The sequence below is a fragment of the Maylandia zebra genome, linkage group LG7 (genome assembly GCF_041146795.1).
Source record: "Maylandia zebra isolate NMK-2024a linkage group LG7, Mzebra_GT3a, whole genome shotgun sequence".
Classification (NCBI taxonomy): domain Eukaryota; kingdom Metazoa; phylum Chordata; class Actinopteri; order Cichliformes; family Cichlidae; genus Maylandia; species Maylandia zebra.
Genome location: NC_135173.1, coordinates 32,312,358 through 32,329,720, shown reverse-complemented (window position 1 = coordinate 32,329,720; position 17,363 = coordinate 32,312,358). Strand labels below are relative to the sequence as shown.

At 39.4% G+C, this 17,363-nt stretch overlaps 2 protein-coding genes across 7 annotated transcripts; both read left to right on the top strand.

The window, feature by feature from the left end:
* The first annotated feature begins 1,345 nt into the window (after positions 1-1,345).
* On the top strand, positions 1,346-8,431 carry ccdc82 (coiled-coil domain containing 82). Of its 3 annotated transcripts, none has more exons than XR_001342232.4 (3): positions 1,346-2,232; positions 3,550-3,884; positions 3,987-8,431. XR_001342232.4 is itself a non-coding variant. In XM_014412357.4 (2 exons), exons 1-2 carry the CDS (start codon positions 1,672-1,674, stop codon positions 3,730-3,732), a joined length of 744 nt encoding a protein of 247 aa, XP_014267843.3. In that variant the 5' UTR covers positions 1,346-1,671; the 3' UTR covers positions 3,733-8,431. The 3 variants fall into 3 exon arrangements, 1 of the variants encoding a protein (XP_014267843.3); XR_001342231.4 differs by having other exon boundaries at positions 3,961-8,431; XM_014412357.4 differs by having other exon boundaries at positions 3,550-8,431.
* A 1,735-nt stretch (positions 8,432-10,166) lies between these two features.
* On the top strand, positions 10,167-16,019 carry thap1 (THAP domain containing, apoptosis associated protein 1). Of its 4 annotated transcripts, XR_001167787.4 has the most exons (5): positions 10,167-10,541; positions 11,278-11,470; positions 11,669-12,080; positions 12,176-12,539; positions 15,436-16,019. XR_001167787.4 is itself a non-coding variant. In XM_012922071.4 (4 exons), the coding sequence occupies exons 1-4, from the start codon at positions 10,471-10,473 to the stop codon at positions 12,211-12,213; spliced, it is 714 nt and encodes a 237-aa protein (XP_012777525.1). In that variant the 5' UTR covers positions 10,167-10,470; the 3' UTR covers positions 12,214-13,172. The 4 variants fall into 4 exon arrangements, 3 of the variants coding, with proteins under 3 accessions (XP_012777525.1, XP_012777526.1, XP_004561965.1); XM_012922071.4 differs by lacking the exon at positions 15,436-16,019 and having other exon boundaries at positions 12,176-13,172; XM_012922072.5 differs by lacking the exon at positions 15,436-16,019 and having other exon boundaries at positions 10,174-10,541; positions 11,672-12,080; positions 12,176-13,172.
* The last annotated feature ends 1,344 nt before the right edge of the window (positions 16,020-17,363 follow it).

The following is a 17,363-nucleotide window of genomic DNA, read 5'->3' as shown; positions in this document are numbered from 1 at the left end:
TGGGGAGAAGAAAAACTCCTCAGCAGTCTCACAGACACTCAGCAGCATTTGAAGTGTTTGAGTCAACAGCACCTCGACCTCTTTCAGGTACTTGAAGTCGTTTCATGGAGAATTGAATACACCTTTCTAAAATGTCTTCAAGAACCTAAACAAGAAGTCCAGTTGCTTTCATCTCAAGACCTTTAGACTGCAATGATCTGGATGAGTGAGAGACGCCACTTGGATTGATTGGAATAAGAAACGTCCAAGTTTTTCTTATACGAGCCAAAATGTTACAAGTAAATATTTGGAGGATCACTCTGGGTTTTTATTCCCTTAACCTAAACCAAATAAATAAAATAATAATAGAATAAAATAAAAAAGGTAATAAAGTAAAAGAAAAAGACCTATCACAAGAGAAACTGTACACTGAATTTGTTTTATCCTGTATTATGTTTGATTTCATTCTTACAGATGTGTAGTGTAAATAACAGAATCATAACAGTTTTGTACTTTTCTTTTCTTTTTGTTTCCAATTTTCAGTAAATTTTCACTTTAGCTTTTTTATTTTGTTTGTTTTGGGCTTTTTTTTAGTTTCAGTGTTGTTTTTATAATGAGGGCAAAGGCATGTGAACTAGCTACATGTACCAAAAACACCACTTTAAAAAGGTGGTGTCTGAATGACTCACAGTGACATCCGAAACGCTCCCAGCCTTCCAAATGTTTGTGTTTACAAATGTGACCTATATGACTGAAGCCTAATTAATCTCTTATTCAGTTTAGATGTAATGAAATGTGACATTTACAGTTGTGGTCATAGGTTTCCACACAGTCATCATGGGAATGAAAGTCATGGTAATTTTGGGCTTTTAATTAATTCTTTTTCTAGGGTGGAATGATTATACAGCATATATCTTTAATGACTTTAAAAACTCATAGGTGTGAATGAGGGAGTGAAACAAATGGATGGATGGACTTTAAAAAACAAGAACTGGGTGCACACATTTGAACTTATCCCAACAGGGTCAAAAGTAAACATACAGACTCAAATATTTACATACACCCCTACTAATATTTGGTAAAATGTGCTTTAGACTAGAAGGTGGCTTACAACTAACGTGAGGAGTGTATTTAAACACCTGACCACACCTATAAATAAAATTAACATTGATGTTAGCCACAGTCACTTCCTGTAGATTTAGATTTTATTTATTTTCATAGATTCATATTATTATTTTATTAGTATACAATTTTCTTTCCCCAGACTATTTTTTTTTATTTAGTGGAAAGTGTTAGGAGTGCTAGGATAATTTCTGCTCAGTTTGCAGGTGTAGCGCCTGCTCTTCGCCGTAGGGGGCGGTGTGTACAAATGCGTGCTGTAGTTATTTTTAGAGAAGAAGCAGAAGCCACAACAATAACACACAGGCATTTTCAGGGACTGAAAATCCTTTAAATGTGACCTTTTCAGCGCGGATTTTCTCAGTGTAACGTTTGCAAACGGTCCGTTTATGTGAAAAGACTCCAAAATAATTCCGCACGAAGATGAATTCAGGCGCCATGTTGCGTGTTTCAGCGAATAAATAGCATGTCGTTAATGCGAGGCTAGCTGCGCCGTTAGCCTGCGTGCACCGAGCCCGGTTCTGCTGTCGCTTTTCCGTTTCATGTCACTACTGTCCGGTACCGCGTGCAGACATGGAGAGTTTGTACAAGCGGAAAATGTTCGCGTCCATGCGGAAAACCAAAGTAGCCGCATCGAAGAAGCGGCAGATCGGTCTGCCCGCCTCCATCCTGGACGACAGTGACGAAGGGTCCTTCTCGTCGTCCTCCTCCTCCGGATCACAGTCCGACTTCCAGAGCTCTCCTGAGGACGACAGCGAGCAGGAGGACCGGGACCGGAGCGAGTCCGGGGGGACCTCCAGCGACGACAGCCGCTCTGTCACCCGCAGGAAGCGCTCCTTCCTGAGAGGCGACGACAGCTCTTCGTCGTCTAGCCGCGGCGACGAGGATGAAGAGGACGACGATGACGACGACGATGAGGAAGATGACGACGGAAGTCACACGAAGAGGATGGTCCAGCCGAGGAAGAGGAGCCGGCTGCAGCGGCAGGACGAGTCGGACTCGGACCGCGCGGAGGAGAAGCGGAAAGAGGACGCGGAGAAGGCGAAGAGGAGGCAGAGACACAACAAGCTGTTGGCGCTGTCCCGGAGGATGAAGGCCCGCATCCCGAGCCGGAGGAGGAGCCGCGTGAAGCAGGTACACCTGAGCGCCTGCGTCATACACAGGAGCGCAGGTACTTCTGTAGAAACACGGAAAGACGAGCAAAAAACAAACAGGGCTACCTCTGGGTAAAAGCGCAGGTATATGAGACAAAGTTGAAAGAATTCATGTAAGAGCGGTGTTGTGCCAAAACGTGACCGCCTGCCAAAAACTAATTTCCAATGTTTCCGTGTGTTTTTTATGTGCAACATCTTTACGTATGTTGGTAAATAGACTTCGGTGAACAAGGTTTACAAAGGGGTTATATATAAAATTTTAAAATTACATTTTTTTAAGTATCTTTATAAATCTTTGTTATTGTACTTACATTATAACCAATCCGGTCCTTTTTGTCCACTTAAAATATGTTTACAGATCTATTATTATATTTGTTGCAATATCTGGTCTCCTCTTGGACAGATTACTCTTACAAAAGACATTTTTAATGTCAACGAGATTTTTTTTTTTACTGGATAAATAAAGAATATATAAAAGTCACTGCCAAAAACTGATTGTAGCTTCTGCCTTGTTACAGGAATGTTGTTAGTGGCTCAGGATGACTTGATATCATTCATTGTGGGATTCATTTGACATATATTTAACATATTATAGACCAGCAAGTTATTTATAGCAAATTTACAGTAAACTACAAACATTTGCCAAAAAAAGAGAGAGAAAATATTTTTAAAAATGTGCAAATTTACAACACAACAAAAGGTAGATTTATGAAAAAAAAACCTTGGTTCATAAAAAAGCTAGAAAATGTATTTAAATTAAAGGACTGGCAAATTTAAGAGGAAAAAAATCACTTATGTGAAGTGTAAAAAAATGTACAAGATAAAATTATTTATTGTTAATAATAATTAATAACAAATAAATGTTCATTATTAATTTTGTTAGATTTTAGAATAAAAGTTAAATGGCCAATTTATAAGAAAGAAATTACAGAATTTGTACAACAATTAGTAAATGTATTTACGTTAACAAAAACTGGCAAGTCTAATGAAAAAATTCACAAGAGAAAACAAACAGATTTATGAGAAAAAAGGGGTCAAAGTTCCAGGAGAAAATTAGCAAATTTATAATAACCTTAGAATGAATAAAAGTTGAGAAAGAAAATGCAAACAACAAAAAGAAACATGCATTTTACTGAAAAGAAAACTGAGAAGGTTGCAAAGAACACTAATTTATACTAATGGATTGGCTCATTTCCAATAGATTTCCAAGTTTATAAGAATATATTGCACTTCATACCCAATAAACCTTTATACCTCTGTGTGATGAGTAAAATGGGTTTTATTTAAATTGTTTAAGGGCACAGGAGACAAGGAAGAGTCTAAAAAAGCAGAGGATGAGGCAGATGGTGATGGAGATGGAGGAGGTGAAGAAGAAGAGGACGGAAAGAAAGAAGTGTCACGGGGAGACAAAGGAGGAAAAGAGAAAGAGGAGGAGGAAGAAGAAGAGGAGGAGGAGGAGGAGGAGGAGGAGGAGAAGTAAGCCTGAGAGAAATAATAGCATTTAAAAATGATGCAAAAGTGTTTATCTGTACAGGACTCATGGTTATGTTGTTGCTGTGACAACGAACACTTGTAACAAGCAACAAAAAGAAGAAAAGAGGAGGTGGACAGCGTCTCTGACCCCAGTGTGAGGTACTTTTTTGCTTTAGATTGAAAATATAAACATTTGCTGATCTGCTGAGCGCTCAGTTTTATTTACATGCTGCAGATGTTTCCATGTTAATCCGCCAACAGCTGGAGGCTCCAAGCACTGCTGACCTGTATGACGTCACAAGCAAAACCATATAATGGTTAAGTTGGATTCAACCAGGTGGCCTGCACTATCAGCGTGACTTACGATTAGAGCAACATCTTTATTATAATTTATTAGCTTTTTTTTGGTTCATTGTTGTAACACTAAAAGGTTTTATCTGGGAGTGGTAGTCACAGCCTTCCTGCAGCTGTCCATCTGAAACTCACAGCCCACCAGTGAAAGGAGCAAAAACAAGTCGCCAGCATTGAATTGTCTGTGGAAAAGTTTATTTTGGTTGTATTCGGGCCATTGAAAGAAAAAAAATGAAAGGGCCTAGTTACGTGATGTAAAATTCAGGAAAAAAACAAACAAATTTACAATAAAAACAGCAATAACACATAAGAAGTGTTAATAGAAAACCGCACTTATTTGCAATCAGACAACAAATTACAAGCTTATTTTCACTGAAATGAGTCCTGGAGTAATACACAGGCCACTACATGCAGCTGGCTGTGAGGTGTGTGTAACACGTGATTAAAATAAAAACCAAAAACGTACATATTCAATATACACTTTGCTCGCATGAAATTAGCTTTCTTATAAGATGGGTTTTTTTTGTTTTTTTTTTCCTTTTGAACTAAAAAAAAATCAGCTTTTTTCTGGCCCACGTTTGGCCCTCTTGTCGCTCAGTTCTGGCATTTGGCAATCACCAGATGTGGCCCAGAAGTCATAAACACAGCTGGCAGCTGGCACAGGTGGACCTCGGCAGCCACTGAGTCACAGGCACACATCTGGGTTATATTTTGCATATTTGAACCAGCAGATGTTTTGCTACTTTAGCCTTAAAAAATACAGAAATGTGCTCATATCCTGTTGTTTTAGTCAGAGCTCTGCTTGCAAGTCCAACAAAAAGCCAGTAAGCGGTTCTCGAGTTCAGCTAGATGAAATTTGTGGCAGCAGATCAGCTGGTGAAGCTAAAACGAGAGCGAAAGCTTTCCTGGATGTCGAGCACAGAAGCTGCTTTCTTTCCTGCAAAAGGGAAGAGCTGCTTAGTGGGCGGGGCTTCCACATCACATCACTGAGTGTAATCGTTGCATTATGACTGCGTGTGATCTTTAAGACAGAAGCCGACTGAATCTCCCAGAAGGCACTGCTGTGAGTCTTTATTGAATTCTTGATGGCAGTGTTGTGAATATGCAAAAAAACTCTGATTTCACGACCCCGGAGGATTCTGAGTATTGCAGTATTTAGAGACATTCAGTAACCGACAGCACTCTGACTCGTTTCTGTTGCACTTTCCTTCTTTTTCTTTCATTTTTTTTTCCTGAAGTTGAGTTTGATTGTTTGCCAATCTTTTCTAAGTAAGTGTGAAGGCCTCGCAGACAGATTTATTTATTTATTTTTCTTGTACAGCAGCTTTTTAATCTGTTGCTTTACCTTTGAAAAAATATTTACATATTTTGATAGTTTTGTCCGTCTGCTATCTCCAGCCGTCTCTGTTTCTGTTATTACATTGTCAGCTAAATACCTTTGAATGTTGAACCACACAAGATTTTTGAAGACTTCCTGCAAGTTCACTTTGCTGACATAATATCGTTATACTTACTTCCTGGTACACTTGCAGTATAGTGGTTGCCCATAATAAATCACAGATAAAACCAAATTATTTGTCAGTAACTGCATTAAAAATGCCTGCATAGGTTCTCAGTTGTGCAGGTCATGGTAGTCTTGAGTGCTTAAAAATAAAGTAGTTGACAGTAGGGCTGCAGGATTTTGCATAAAATGAGAATCACGATTCTCTCACGATTCTCTTTCCCAGTATAAATATTTATTGCACTTATTAGCTGCACATCAACTTCGTAACAGTTGAGACTGAACATAAAAACAATAAATAAACATAAAAACAACAAATGTCTCACGTTTTGTTGTTGCCGCAAAATGTTGTACTGCTTGAAATTCCGTCTCCACTGTTGCTCGACACTGCGTGTATAGAGCAGGTAGTGCAACAATAGAAAAACAGTTGCGGGACGGCACTGTGTAGCGTTTGTCTAGGGTGTTGATCATTTTCCTAAATCCCTCGTTTTGCACAGTGTTGATGGGAGCCATATCTTTGGTCAGGTGATAAGTGATAGCCTCCGTAATTTCTTTGTGCCTGCGGGAGTTCGACGTGTATAGGGAAGCGCTGTATAAGGTTCCCGTTATTGATGTTTGGGTGGTTGACCGGGACGGATTTTCTCCTGTCACTTTCTCGTCATCCCTGACGTGCTCTCCGTTGTTTTTTCCCTGCTAATTTTAGCATCACACGGCACAGCTTCTGTATCACGTGGTATAAGGCTCCGCCCTTGTCATTTGTTGAGCAGGAAGAGTGAGCGCTTGTTTTCATGCAGATTACGTCCCGGATCAAAATGCGGTACAATCGTCGCCGTCCTTTTTTTTTTTTTTTTTTTTTTTTTTTTTTTTTAAATCGTTGTCATTTGGAAATGAGATCGCACATAAGTATGAATCGAGATCGCGATTTTCTAACGATTAATCGTGCAGCCCTAGTTGACAGTACTTGTCTTAGACAGGTGCCACCTTTTGGACTCAGTGACGGTAATGACACATGCCATTTCTCATAATTTGAACTGGAAAAGCCTCCTGGATGAAAAATGAAATGGCTAAAGAAACCTAAAGAAGTCCTGTTGCCCTTTTTTAACCACTCAAATCTGCTTTAAAAAAAGCTCCAGTTAGCTAGGTGATGGTTGTGCATTTGTTATGAAGGTTGAAAAACTCGACAGATACTGAAACAGTTTTCTTGTATCAGACTCCAAAACATGTTTATTTCTACTGTAAAATTGGGCATTTAACATGAGATATGGGGGAGATTAACTTGCTTTTGAAGCCTCAAGTGGACATTAGAGGAACTGCAATTTTGGCATTTGAGCACTCGCTTCCTGGAGTTACCAGGGGGTCATCACTTGGTATGTCATCATGAATGTTTAAGTTGGCACTCTGTTGTTGTTGTTGTTAGATTACCAGTGTTTAAAAGGCCCAAATATATGAGCTCGTTGTGATGTAAGAAGTCAATGAGGTTGTTCTTATGCTACTTTCTGGTACATCTGGAATTCTTTGATAAATCTCACATACATCTTCTGATGATCGATTGGGCTTATCATCATATTTGTGTGCTAAACTGCCAATTATCAGTTTGGCAGAACTTACTGCATTTAAATCAGAAGTATTATGCGATATTCAGTGGCAGCTGTTTAAACCCAAACAACTTTCAAATGACCAAGACTGGTTGTGATGACATGTTACCTGTACCTCTCAGTGGTCACTTGTTGCTGTGTATTTACTATTTTAAGACTGGTACACTCAACTTTATGGTAGCTTTTTGCCATACAATTCAACACTAAGTAATTAGTAACATGTGCTTAGTCATAGTCATCAAACAGGCTTTTGGCGTCACCTTATGATGGTAGGGGTGCATTATAAAAGTTGTGTAAAATACTTTTTTTTTTTTCCTTCCTTTTCTTACAATTTCTCTTAGAGCTGACAGTTGAAAAGTCATGACCTTTAATTTTTAGTGTCCTTGTTTAAAATAGGCTTTTTTGGGCTTTTTGACAGATAGCACATGGTGCTCGTCCAGGATTTTAACCTGTAGTCCAACAGCTACTGGATCACTCCGGTGACCTGTTGATATGTTTGTGCATTGTTTAAAGAAACGTGACGACTGTGGCAGTGAATTTCATACAACTGACAGGAAGTATGGACAGAACTATCAAAATAAGATTCTAACTGTGTAAAATAAAGTAAAACTTCTTTGATTTTTGACTATGTTTGATCTGAAATTATGGACATTTCTCCATCACTAAATTTTGTTTGCAAAAATCAAATGATCCCACCTGGTTCATTTTTTTTGGTGGGGGGTTCCTGTACATAGAAATGTGGGTGAATTATCCCAAAACTATTTTGTATTTTTCTATTTATTTCTTCCTTTGTAAAGTCTTCTAAAGGCCACAGGCATGTGCTAAAACAAAAATGGACAAATGATGAGAAATTTCTCTTTCCATCCTTCTTCTTAAATCCTTGCTTCTCCTGTTTGTAAAGCTGCATTCATGTGCAATCGTAATAATAGGAAAAAACACATGATGTGTCTGAACCTCAGCAGCCTCCGTCAAAGTTGGTGAGAAACTCTGAATGTTTTTAAGTTGAGTTTCCAGCTGCTAAAGTTGAACCCACAGACTGTTTGAGAGCCTTGTGACTCTTGTTTCTTTTGAGATAAGGACTCAGTATGGTATACAGTGTAGTGATAATACACACACATTATAGGTACTTATCAGTGCTGTGTATTTACCTGTTTCCAGTGTATTCCTGGTCTTTTGTTGCTGTATAAAGCTCTTTAGACCAACTCACGGTGTTGAAAATACCTGTTTTAATAATAAAGTTTCTTCTTTTTTGACCAAGAGATTATGTGTTGAAAGTCTTTATTTATCTAACACATAATGCATGAATCTACAGGTCTGTGCTATGAAATAAAACATTACGTCTTATGGTAATTTCTGCAATAATAAATAAAAGAGGACAAATGCACTATCCTATATTTGTGAAATTCTTTTGTTACAGCAGTTAAAATAATAATGAAAAATTATAATACAAAATTGATATTTAATTTGGTAAAATGTACTTAAATTGTGTTTTTTCTAATATTTTATAGTCCTTCACATTTATTCTATACTGAACAGAAAATAATTGAAATTAGCACTTTGTGTCAGCTTCTTTTATTTCAAAATGTGCTAGTGAAATAAAAAGACTTGATTTGATTTTAAATGTAGTATTTAAATTAAGGCTCATAAAAAATAGATAGATAGATAGATAGATGTAAATATAATTTATCTACCTACCTACCTATCTATCTAGTTAATTTTTTAGGGTATGAGTCCTTTTCTGCCACTTTTCAGTTTGGGGGTCCCACAGGGCTCAGTTTTAGGGCCTTTGCTTTTTGCATTATACTTGCAGCCCTTGGGTACCATCCTTAGAAGGCATGGAATAGCCTTCCACTGCTATGCTGACGACTGCCAGATTTATTTGCCTCTGGAACAGAAAGATGCCTCCTCCATTCAACCACTTTTGACATGTCTAGATGATATTAAAACTTGGATGGCCCAAAATTTTCTAAGACTCAATTCAAGCAAAACTGAGGTGATTGTGTTTGGTCCTAGTGGACCTTGTTACCCCTCCACTATTGATTTGGGACCCCTGGCAGAGTATTTTAAACCTGTTGTCACTAACTTGGGTTTTAAGATGGATAGTGATTTTAAATTGAACACTCAAATTAGGGCTACTGTCAAGTCCACTTTTTATCACCTAAGGTGATTGGCAAAGCTAAGACCTATTTTATCTCGGCCACATTTTGAAACAGTAATCCATGCTTTTATTTCATCTCGTTTGGATTACTGTAATGCACTGTATTTTGGAGTTAGTCAGTGTCTTCTCTCTCGACTGCAGCTGGACCAAAATGCTGCTGCATGACTTTTAACCAGAACCCATAAGAGAGAGCATATAACTTCTATCCTGGCTTCACTCCACTGGCTGCCTGTTCATTGTAAAATTTTAATGTTTGTTTTTATATCTTTAAATGGTCTTGCCCCAACTTATCTCTGTGAGCTTCTTCGTGCTTATTCCCCTCCTAGGTCTCTCAGGTCAGCTGACAAGCTGCTCCTGGAGGTACCCAGGTTTAAGAGGAAGCTCAGAGGGAGCAGGGCCTTCTCTATTGTTGCTCCAAACCTCTGGAACAATTTGCCTCAGCACATAAGAGAGGCTCTATCATTGTCCACCTTTAAAGCCCATCTTAATACACACTTTCACTCCCTGGCTTATGACACAGTCTGATGCGGACTTTTTGTATGTTTTAGTTTAATTAAATTTGCATTTATTTACTTTTTATTGTTTTTTATTTTTTATTTTCTTACATATACTATTTCACTATTGTAATTTATTATGTCATGTGTTTGTTTTCAGCTGAGAGTTGTTTTCAAAGTGCTATATAAATTGCTTGCTTGCTTGCATATATATATATATATATATATATATGTATGTGTGTATATATGTGTGTGTGTATATATGTGTGTGTGTATATATGTGTGTGTGTATATATATATATGTGTGTATGTGTGTGTGTATATATGTGTGTGTGTATATATATATGTGTGTATATATATTAGTATTTAAATTAAGGCTCATAAAAAAATAGGGTGCATATATATATATATAATTGATGTTCTTTATCAAATTTGTCTCCCCCTGGTGGACTTCTTGAGATATTATAGGAAAGTAACGACAGAAAGCTCCACCAATTAGAGGCAGGGATGCCGATCAGGTGACTAATTCTTCGCCGCCATCATTGTTAGTGGCAGTGAAGCTTGTGTGGAGGGTGACAAGAAGCACCAGCGGAGCTTCGTGGAGTTCTGGTCCGGCTGTGAGTGAGTGTTGTCTGGATATTCAGCCATGGTTCAGACGTGCTCAGCGTACGGCTGTAAGAACCGCTACCACAAAGACAAAGAGATTTCTTTCCACAAGTAAGTTAAGTGCCAATGTGTGTCTGTGTGTTTCAGCGAGCTGGGTAGCATTAGCAGTCCTGACATGGTGGTTGAGCAACGTCCACCAGCCTGCGTTCACTAATCTGCCTCATTAAAGATTAACTGCTCTTCCTCAACAGTACGAAACATGTGGAGTAGGACACGGAACATTTTACGTGTTTGCAGGTTTCATTGCTAAAATCCGGCTACATAAAAGTCAACAGATGCTATTTTTATTTGATGAAATCAAATGTTTTTATCAAGTCTAAAGTCACAAGTTTCTCTATAGTGGCTATACCGAGGCACAAAAATTTAGATATTACTAGAACTTTACGGCTATTTCGCTTTTTTGCAAGCCGAAGTTATCAGCACGGAACACATTTACTTATAAAGTCTTGCAGTTATATTCTTAAATATGTTTGACTTTCCGTAAATAAGGGGATAGTGAATTCCTCCAAATTTAACTGGAGTTTGGATTAATGTGTTTATGCTTACTGCCGGGAGTTAATGCGCATTTCTTTAGTCCCCAACTTTAGTCTCAAAACAAGTAACAGAAAGGGTTAACGCTTCAGTTTTGTTTTGTTTTTTTTGTTCTGTTTTTTACCAAAGACATAAAGTGTACTTCATAAGCAACTTAAACTAATTATTACATTAAACTGATAACAGAAAATAATTCCCAAATCATACAGAAGCGTTTTGACGTTTCTGTGTATTATTATTATCACTTGTTTGCCAGGTTTCCTCTGGCCCGTCCAGATATCTGCTGTAAATGGGTGGCTGCGATGAGGAGAAACAACTTCAAGCCAACAAAGTACAGCAACATCTGCTCCCAGCACTTCACCGAAGACTCCTTCAAGAGGGAGTGCAACAACCGTGTGCTGAAGGAGAGCGCTGTGCCGTCGCTGTTCACCTTCAACCTCAGCATCAAGGTGACCTAACTAAAGCCGGCAGGGCTTTATTTTTCCAGGAGTCTCCCAAGAGTTTCCAGTCACATTTCTTTATTTCAAGATAAGAGCACAGATCTGAGAGACAGCTCAAATTAAGCAGATAGTTTAGGTAAGCTAGATAAGTAGATCAGGTTAACTTCAGTTAGGTAGCAATTAGTTAACTCGTGTTTTTCTCTCTAGCAGTCAGAGTCCCTGGAGGATCCCTTCCCATCTGAGAACCTCTTCCCGCTTTCTCTGCCTCTGACCTCTGAACCAGCGGAGGAGGAGGAGCCTGAGAGCAACCCGCTTGACACCTGCAGCGTCGCGATGACAACGACCTCAACGACGACGGCGGTCTCCTGCGACCACAACTACACGGTAGAGGACTCGGCGCAGCAGAAGAGGCGCATCGAGCTGCTGGAGGAGCAGGTGGAACATCTGAGGAAGAAGCTGAAGACGACGCAGCAGAAGTGTCGGCGGCAGGAGAGGCAGCTCAAGAGGCTGAAGACCGCCCGGGAGGCGGCACCCAGGATGGCCCGTCAGTCGGCGCCGGAGCCGGGCTTCAGTGAAGGATATGTGATTTTGCCGAAACACATCTACCACAGTTTGAAAGGCATGGAGTGAGGCGGAGTGGAGAAGTTTCATCTGCTGCTGAACTGAAGGACACAAATATTCACACATCTTTCTGTTTTTGTCTTTGTTTTCTAGAGCTCGGGCTGCACTTAAATGACTTTTTAAAGCTTTAAGTTTTGGTTTGGTTTCAAGAGCCAACAGCTCTTCATACTTGATGCACACAGACTGATGGTTCTTGTCACTCTGAGGAAAACAAAGCACAGTTATGCCCCCCCCCCCTCTCAGAAAAAAAAAAAGAAAACTGTTGAACTATTCCTTTAAAGAGTGCTTTTTATGTTCTGTCACATATACGAGGTGTTACCACGTAAGCTGAGGTGAGATCGTCATCTCTGGATTTTCTGGAATTTCTCTAGGAGGATCATCCCAGTGAGGAGAGCTGGGTCTGCAGCCACAACTGAGCAGTTTTCATCTGAAGTGCCCACGGTGTCGAAGCTCAAAGGTGAGAGCCGAGGCCGTTATGAACCATGATGTTCAGAGGCATCTGAGGTAGATCGTTAGGAGAATCGATCTGAGCCTTTAGGTTTTGAGTTTTGCAAATGAAAGAGGAAAAAAAGTTGGTAAACCAAATTCATCAGGAAAATAAACCCTTTTTTTGTACTCTTTGATCTGTATGATGTCATAGAGAGATGATATCCTGATATGGTCCTGTTGGGCACAGAAGCAATACCCAGCTAATCAGAAAGAAAGACGGCTCAAAGTTGGAGAGGCTAAAACGCCTCATTTCAGACAGAGGATGAACTGAAAACCCGGTATCAAAAAAAAGAGATTATTTTGAACTGTGACTCATGCAAAGCTGCTCTGAGAGTTTATGAATTAAAAACACAATGCTGGAAATGTGCTGGATAGATCCCCATTAAACATTCTGCTGTTTAATATGGAAATACAATTTGACAGTATGAAATTAACTCACTTGAGCTTCTCTGCTTTTGTTTTCAGAGTTTTGTTTTTTACTTAAAGGCTGATTGAAGTACATTTGCTGCAAAAGCAGCTTTACATTTTTCAGTGTTTCTTGAGATGCAAAAACACTGCTTGTTACTGCTGATGTGCAATAAACTGAAGCCATACGAGCAGCTTCTTTGGCTCTTTGTGCTTCCTTCACTGAGGAGGTCATGTGACTGGTTTTGCATGAAATTAGCAGAAGTGAAGCTCGGCCGTTGTTGTGTCATCACCAATGAAATTAAAGTGAATAAAAGAAAAACCAGCAGAGATCGTCTTCATGTTCCCATGAAAATATCAGAAAATGAAACGGATCCAAATCTCCTCCTAGATCCAGGGACTCGGTTCATGTTTGGTGTGGAGGGATTTTCCACCTTTGTAGATGTTTGCAGTCATTCCCATGATGGAAGACTACAAGATCCAAACCCAGAATGTGGTGTTCCTGATGTTTGAAAGTCCTACTTTTTTTTTTCCAACATGGAAGACTATCTTTACATTGTTACTGTGGGAGATTTTATTTTCTCCCCTGCCCCTGCTTAGCTCGGCGGGTCAGCCCAGCAGACAGCAGGATTGTCCCGACAGCCGTCTTAATGTCTTGCAGTACAAAAAAATCAAACATAGAAACTACAAAACAAACAAATTCAAGCATCCTTTTTAATAATTAGAAAGTGATTTTGACCCAGAATGGATCAGCCTGGTGGGTAAAATGGAAACCTTTCATATGCTCAAATTTGTTTTGAGCAGTCACCTGTTCCACACTGAGATACGAACCATCAAAGTTTAGCAAAGAGTGTTATTTTGAAGTTTTCTCCAGTGAATCAGATCTGCAAATGTGTACACTTGTAGCTGGAAGCTCACACACATGTCAAGGGTGTGAATATCATGGACTTTTAATGATTTCTTTAAATTGTTCATTTTTCAGGCTGGAATGATCATGCAGCATACATTGTTAATGATTAAAAAAAAACTTCAATAAATTGGAACCGCCAATTAAAATTTCAGCTAGATTGGATGAAATTTCTGTGTCCACTAGGTGGCAACACAAGTGTGACCTAATACTGCCACGTAGATTTCTCCAGACTGGACAATGTACAGCTGAGATACACAATATCCTGTCTTGTGGCGAATATTCGAAAGTTGGCATGCTGCCACGACCGCGCCCTTTAACATAAACTCAAAAGCGTTGCAATTTAACATCACCAAAGATCACACTCACTAAAGATCATGTTGCTCTGATGAAATCCCTGTAGAAAAATAAAACCTGACATTTTCTGTTGCCACTAGGTGGCGCTTTAACTATTGCTGACAATGGGCATACCAGGGTGAGACTCTCATCCTGCCTGTGAAGTTTGGGAGAGACTGGAAAACATGTCTTTGAGTTACATCAATTTGGTGCCTTGTGGGGAAACATTAAAATTCACTGCGGCTTTTGACAAAAACTGACAGTTTTCAAAGCACCCAAAGACCAACTCCTTAAGCCTGTCCTGGACAAATTTGAGGTTGCCTGAGTCAGCCACCTTGAAACTGTAGCCCAAAGTGAAGCCCAAAGGTTAAAACGTGACATTTCATCTGTTCCCACTAGGTGGTGCCGTCACTATTTTAAAATATTACAATTGAAATGTGTTCAGGGGCAGAGCTTTATCACATCTGAGAAGTTTGGTCCAGGTTTGGAGCTCAGGCCCTGACCTAAACTTTTAAACTCAATTATTCTTTCTGAATATTTGAGCCATTGTTTATGGACAGAGATGTTACACAATTTTTTAAAGTGTAACTTTCCAGGTTTGTGACCCCAAAGATTTATATTCATACTCAAAATTATATTGACTTAAAACTAAAACTCTTTCTGTAATTTGAGTGATGATGCATTCAAGCAAAAAATAAAATAAAGGTAACTTTTTTTGTTACAATTAAGTAATTAGCATAAAATTATTATGACTAAACTTAGACTTTCAAGACTGCTGAGTTTTAAATTCCTAAAATCATTGGTCAGTACCAATACAACATTCAACTTTTATTGTGTCCTATAATAATAATAATAATAATAATAATAATAATAATAATAATAATAAAAACACAACATAAAAAACTAGTATAAAACTAGTATACGTTTTTCAATGCACATATTAAACAAATATGTAAGACTGCTTTCTTCCATTTGCACAATATCTCTAAAATTAGAAATATCCTGTTTGAGAGTGATACTGAAAAACTAGTTCATGCATTTATTACTTCTAGGCTGGACTACTGTAATTCATTATTATCAGCATGTCCTAAAAACTCCCCGATTCCCATGATGCATTGAGTATTTCTTCTTCAGTCACCTTTCTCACTCACTACGTGTTAACAGACCTCTCTGCACTGAATCATATCTGTTATTAACCTCTGTCTCTCTTCCACAGCATGTCTTTATCCTGTCTTCCTTCTCTCACCCCAACCGGTCGCAGCAGATGGCCCCGCCCCTCCCTGAGCCTGGTTCTGCCGGAGGTTTCTTCCTGTGAAAAGGGAGTTTTTCCTTCCCACTGTTGCCACAGTGCTTGCTCATAGGGGGTCATATGATTGTGGGTTTTTTTTTCTCTGTATGTATTATTGTGAGGTCTACCTTACAATATAAAGCTCCTTGAGGCGTCTGTCGTTGTGGTTTGGCGCTATATAAATAAAATTTAATTGAAAAAATTGAACTGGCACACACACACAGAGGGAGGTCTGGACCTCTTTGCTTAGGCTGCTGCCCCCGCGACCCGGCCTCGGATAAAGCGGATGAAGATGGATGGATGGAAAATTGAACTGAATTTCGTTAATCAATGAAATTCCTCAATTCCTCAATCATGCAGATACTTCACAACCACAGTGTTTTTGTTATTTTTGTTTTTGTTGTTGTTTTGTTCTGTGTTTAATCCTCTCCCCTGCCTTTACCCTAATTATCTTGTATTTATTGTTACCATGAATAGAAATGATAAATAAAATTTTTAGAAAGCCCCAACAAACAATGGCATTCATGCCCACAGTGAGTTTATTTACCCATGTACTCGTCTCACACGTTAGAAAACAGATTTTAATGATTTATAGAGCATTTCCCACCATCAGAGATCCTTGATTTTTTCAAATACATCTTCCATATTCACTTGACTCCGGTTATATTTATGTCGTGTCAAATCACAATAAAAGTCACCTACATCCATTCTCACATAGAGACAAAAAGACCCACTTGCACTCACTCCTATGGCCAATTTTGAATCAACAGCTAACCTAACTCCTCCTTTAAGACCGATTATCTGTATGATCAACTCTGTCACCTATAACATCTCTAAGTTTCTGGCTTCGATCCTCAACCCGTTGGTCGGCAGCTCTGAACACCACATCCAGAACACCTTGAATTGTGTTGAGAATGTGAGATGTCATTATGGAGGCAGATAAAACCATGGTCTCATACAATGTTACCTCTCTCTTCACTTGCATCCCAGTCACAGAAGCGGTGGAGGTAGTTCGTAAGAGATTACAGGATGATGTTCGCTTTTGGAACGGTGTCTTAATTCCTCCTATTTCACATACAAGGGTCCGTACTACAGGCAGAAACATAGGCGTGCCATGGGTTCCCCAGTTTCACCCATTGTGGCCAACTTGTACTTCTTGGAAGAAGTGGAAAAGAGGGCTTTGCTATCCTACCCTGGAACACCACCAAGTCATTGGTTCAGGTATGTGGATGACACCTGGGTGAAAATCAAATCTCAGAACGTACCACAATTCACGAATCATATTAACTCGGTGGACCAACACATCAAATTCACCAGGGAGGATATGAAAAGTGGCAGGCTAGCCTAGACTGTGGGATTTCTATCAGTAATGGGGGACATCTAAAAGCTGATGTGTACCATAAACCTACACATACGGCTCAGTATTTAAGGTTTGACTCCCATCATCCACTGGAGCACAAACTGGGTGTCATCAGGATGCTATAACACAGAGCGAACACCATCCCCACAGACACAGCGGCCAGGGAAGCAGAAGAATGGCACATCAAGAAGGCCCTGAGTAAATGTGGTTATCCCAGCTGGACATTTGTCAGCTGGGATAACCAGCTGCCTGGGAAGGCACCTAAAGAAAGCTCCAGCCGATCCAGGAGAGAAGGACAACCGCTGCCCAAGCAAAACAGTTGAGCTGCATTTTTTCTAAACACCGGGTCTCTGTGACTTTTAAACCCCAAAACACGCTGCGCCAAAAGTTGGTCCACCCCAAGAATCGGGTCCCCGACACAAACAGAGTAACACAGTGTACGCTGTGAAGTGCCAGGAGGATTGCCAGGATTTATACATCGGGGAAACCAAACAAC

What these genes read in the sequence shown, in the direction of transcription:
- thap1 (XM_012922071.4), top strand. Translation starts at nt 10,471, where the DNA reads ATGGTTCAGACGTGCTCAGCGTACGGCTGTAAGAACCGCTACCACAAA. An exon ending in CCTTCAACCTCAGCATCAAG is followed by an intron (nt 11,471 to 11,668) that starts GTGACCTAACTA and finishes TTTTCTCTCTAG; the next exon opens with CAGTCAGAGTCCCTGGAGGA. An exon ending in CATCTACCACAGTTTGAAAG is followed by an intron (nt 12,081 to 12,175) that starts GCATGGAGTGAG and finishes TTTGTTTTCTAG; the next exon opens with AGCTCGGGCTGCACTTAAAT.
- ccdc82 (XM_014412357.4), top strand. Translation starts at nt 1,672, where the DNA reads ATGGAGAGTTTGTACAAGCGGAAAATGTTCGCGTCCATGCGGAAAACC. An exon ending in GGAGGAGCCGCGTGAAGCAG is followed by an intron (nt 2,233 to 3,549) that starts GTACACCTGAGC and finishes AAATTGTTTAAG; the next exon opens with GGCACAGGAGACAAGGAAGA.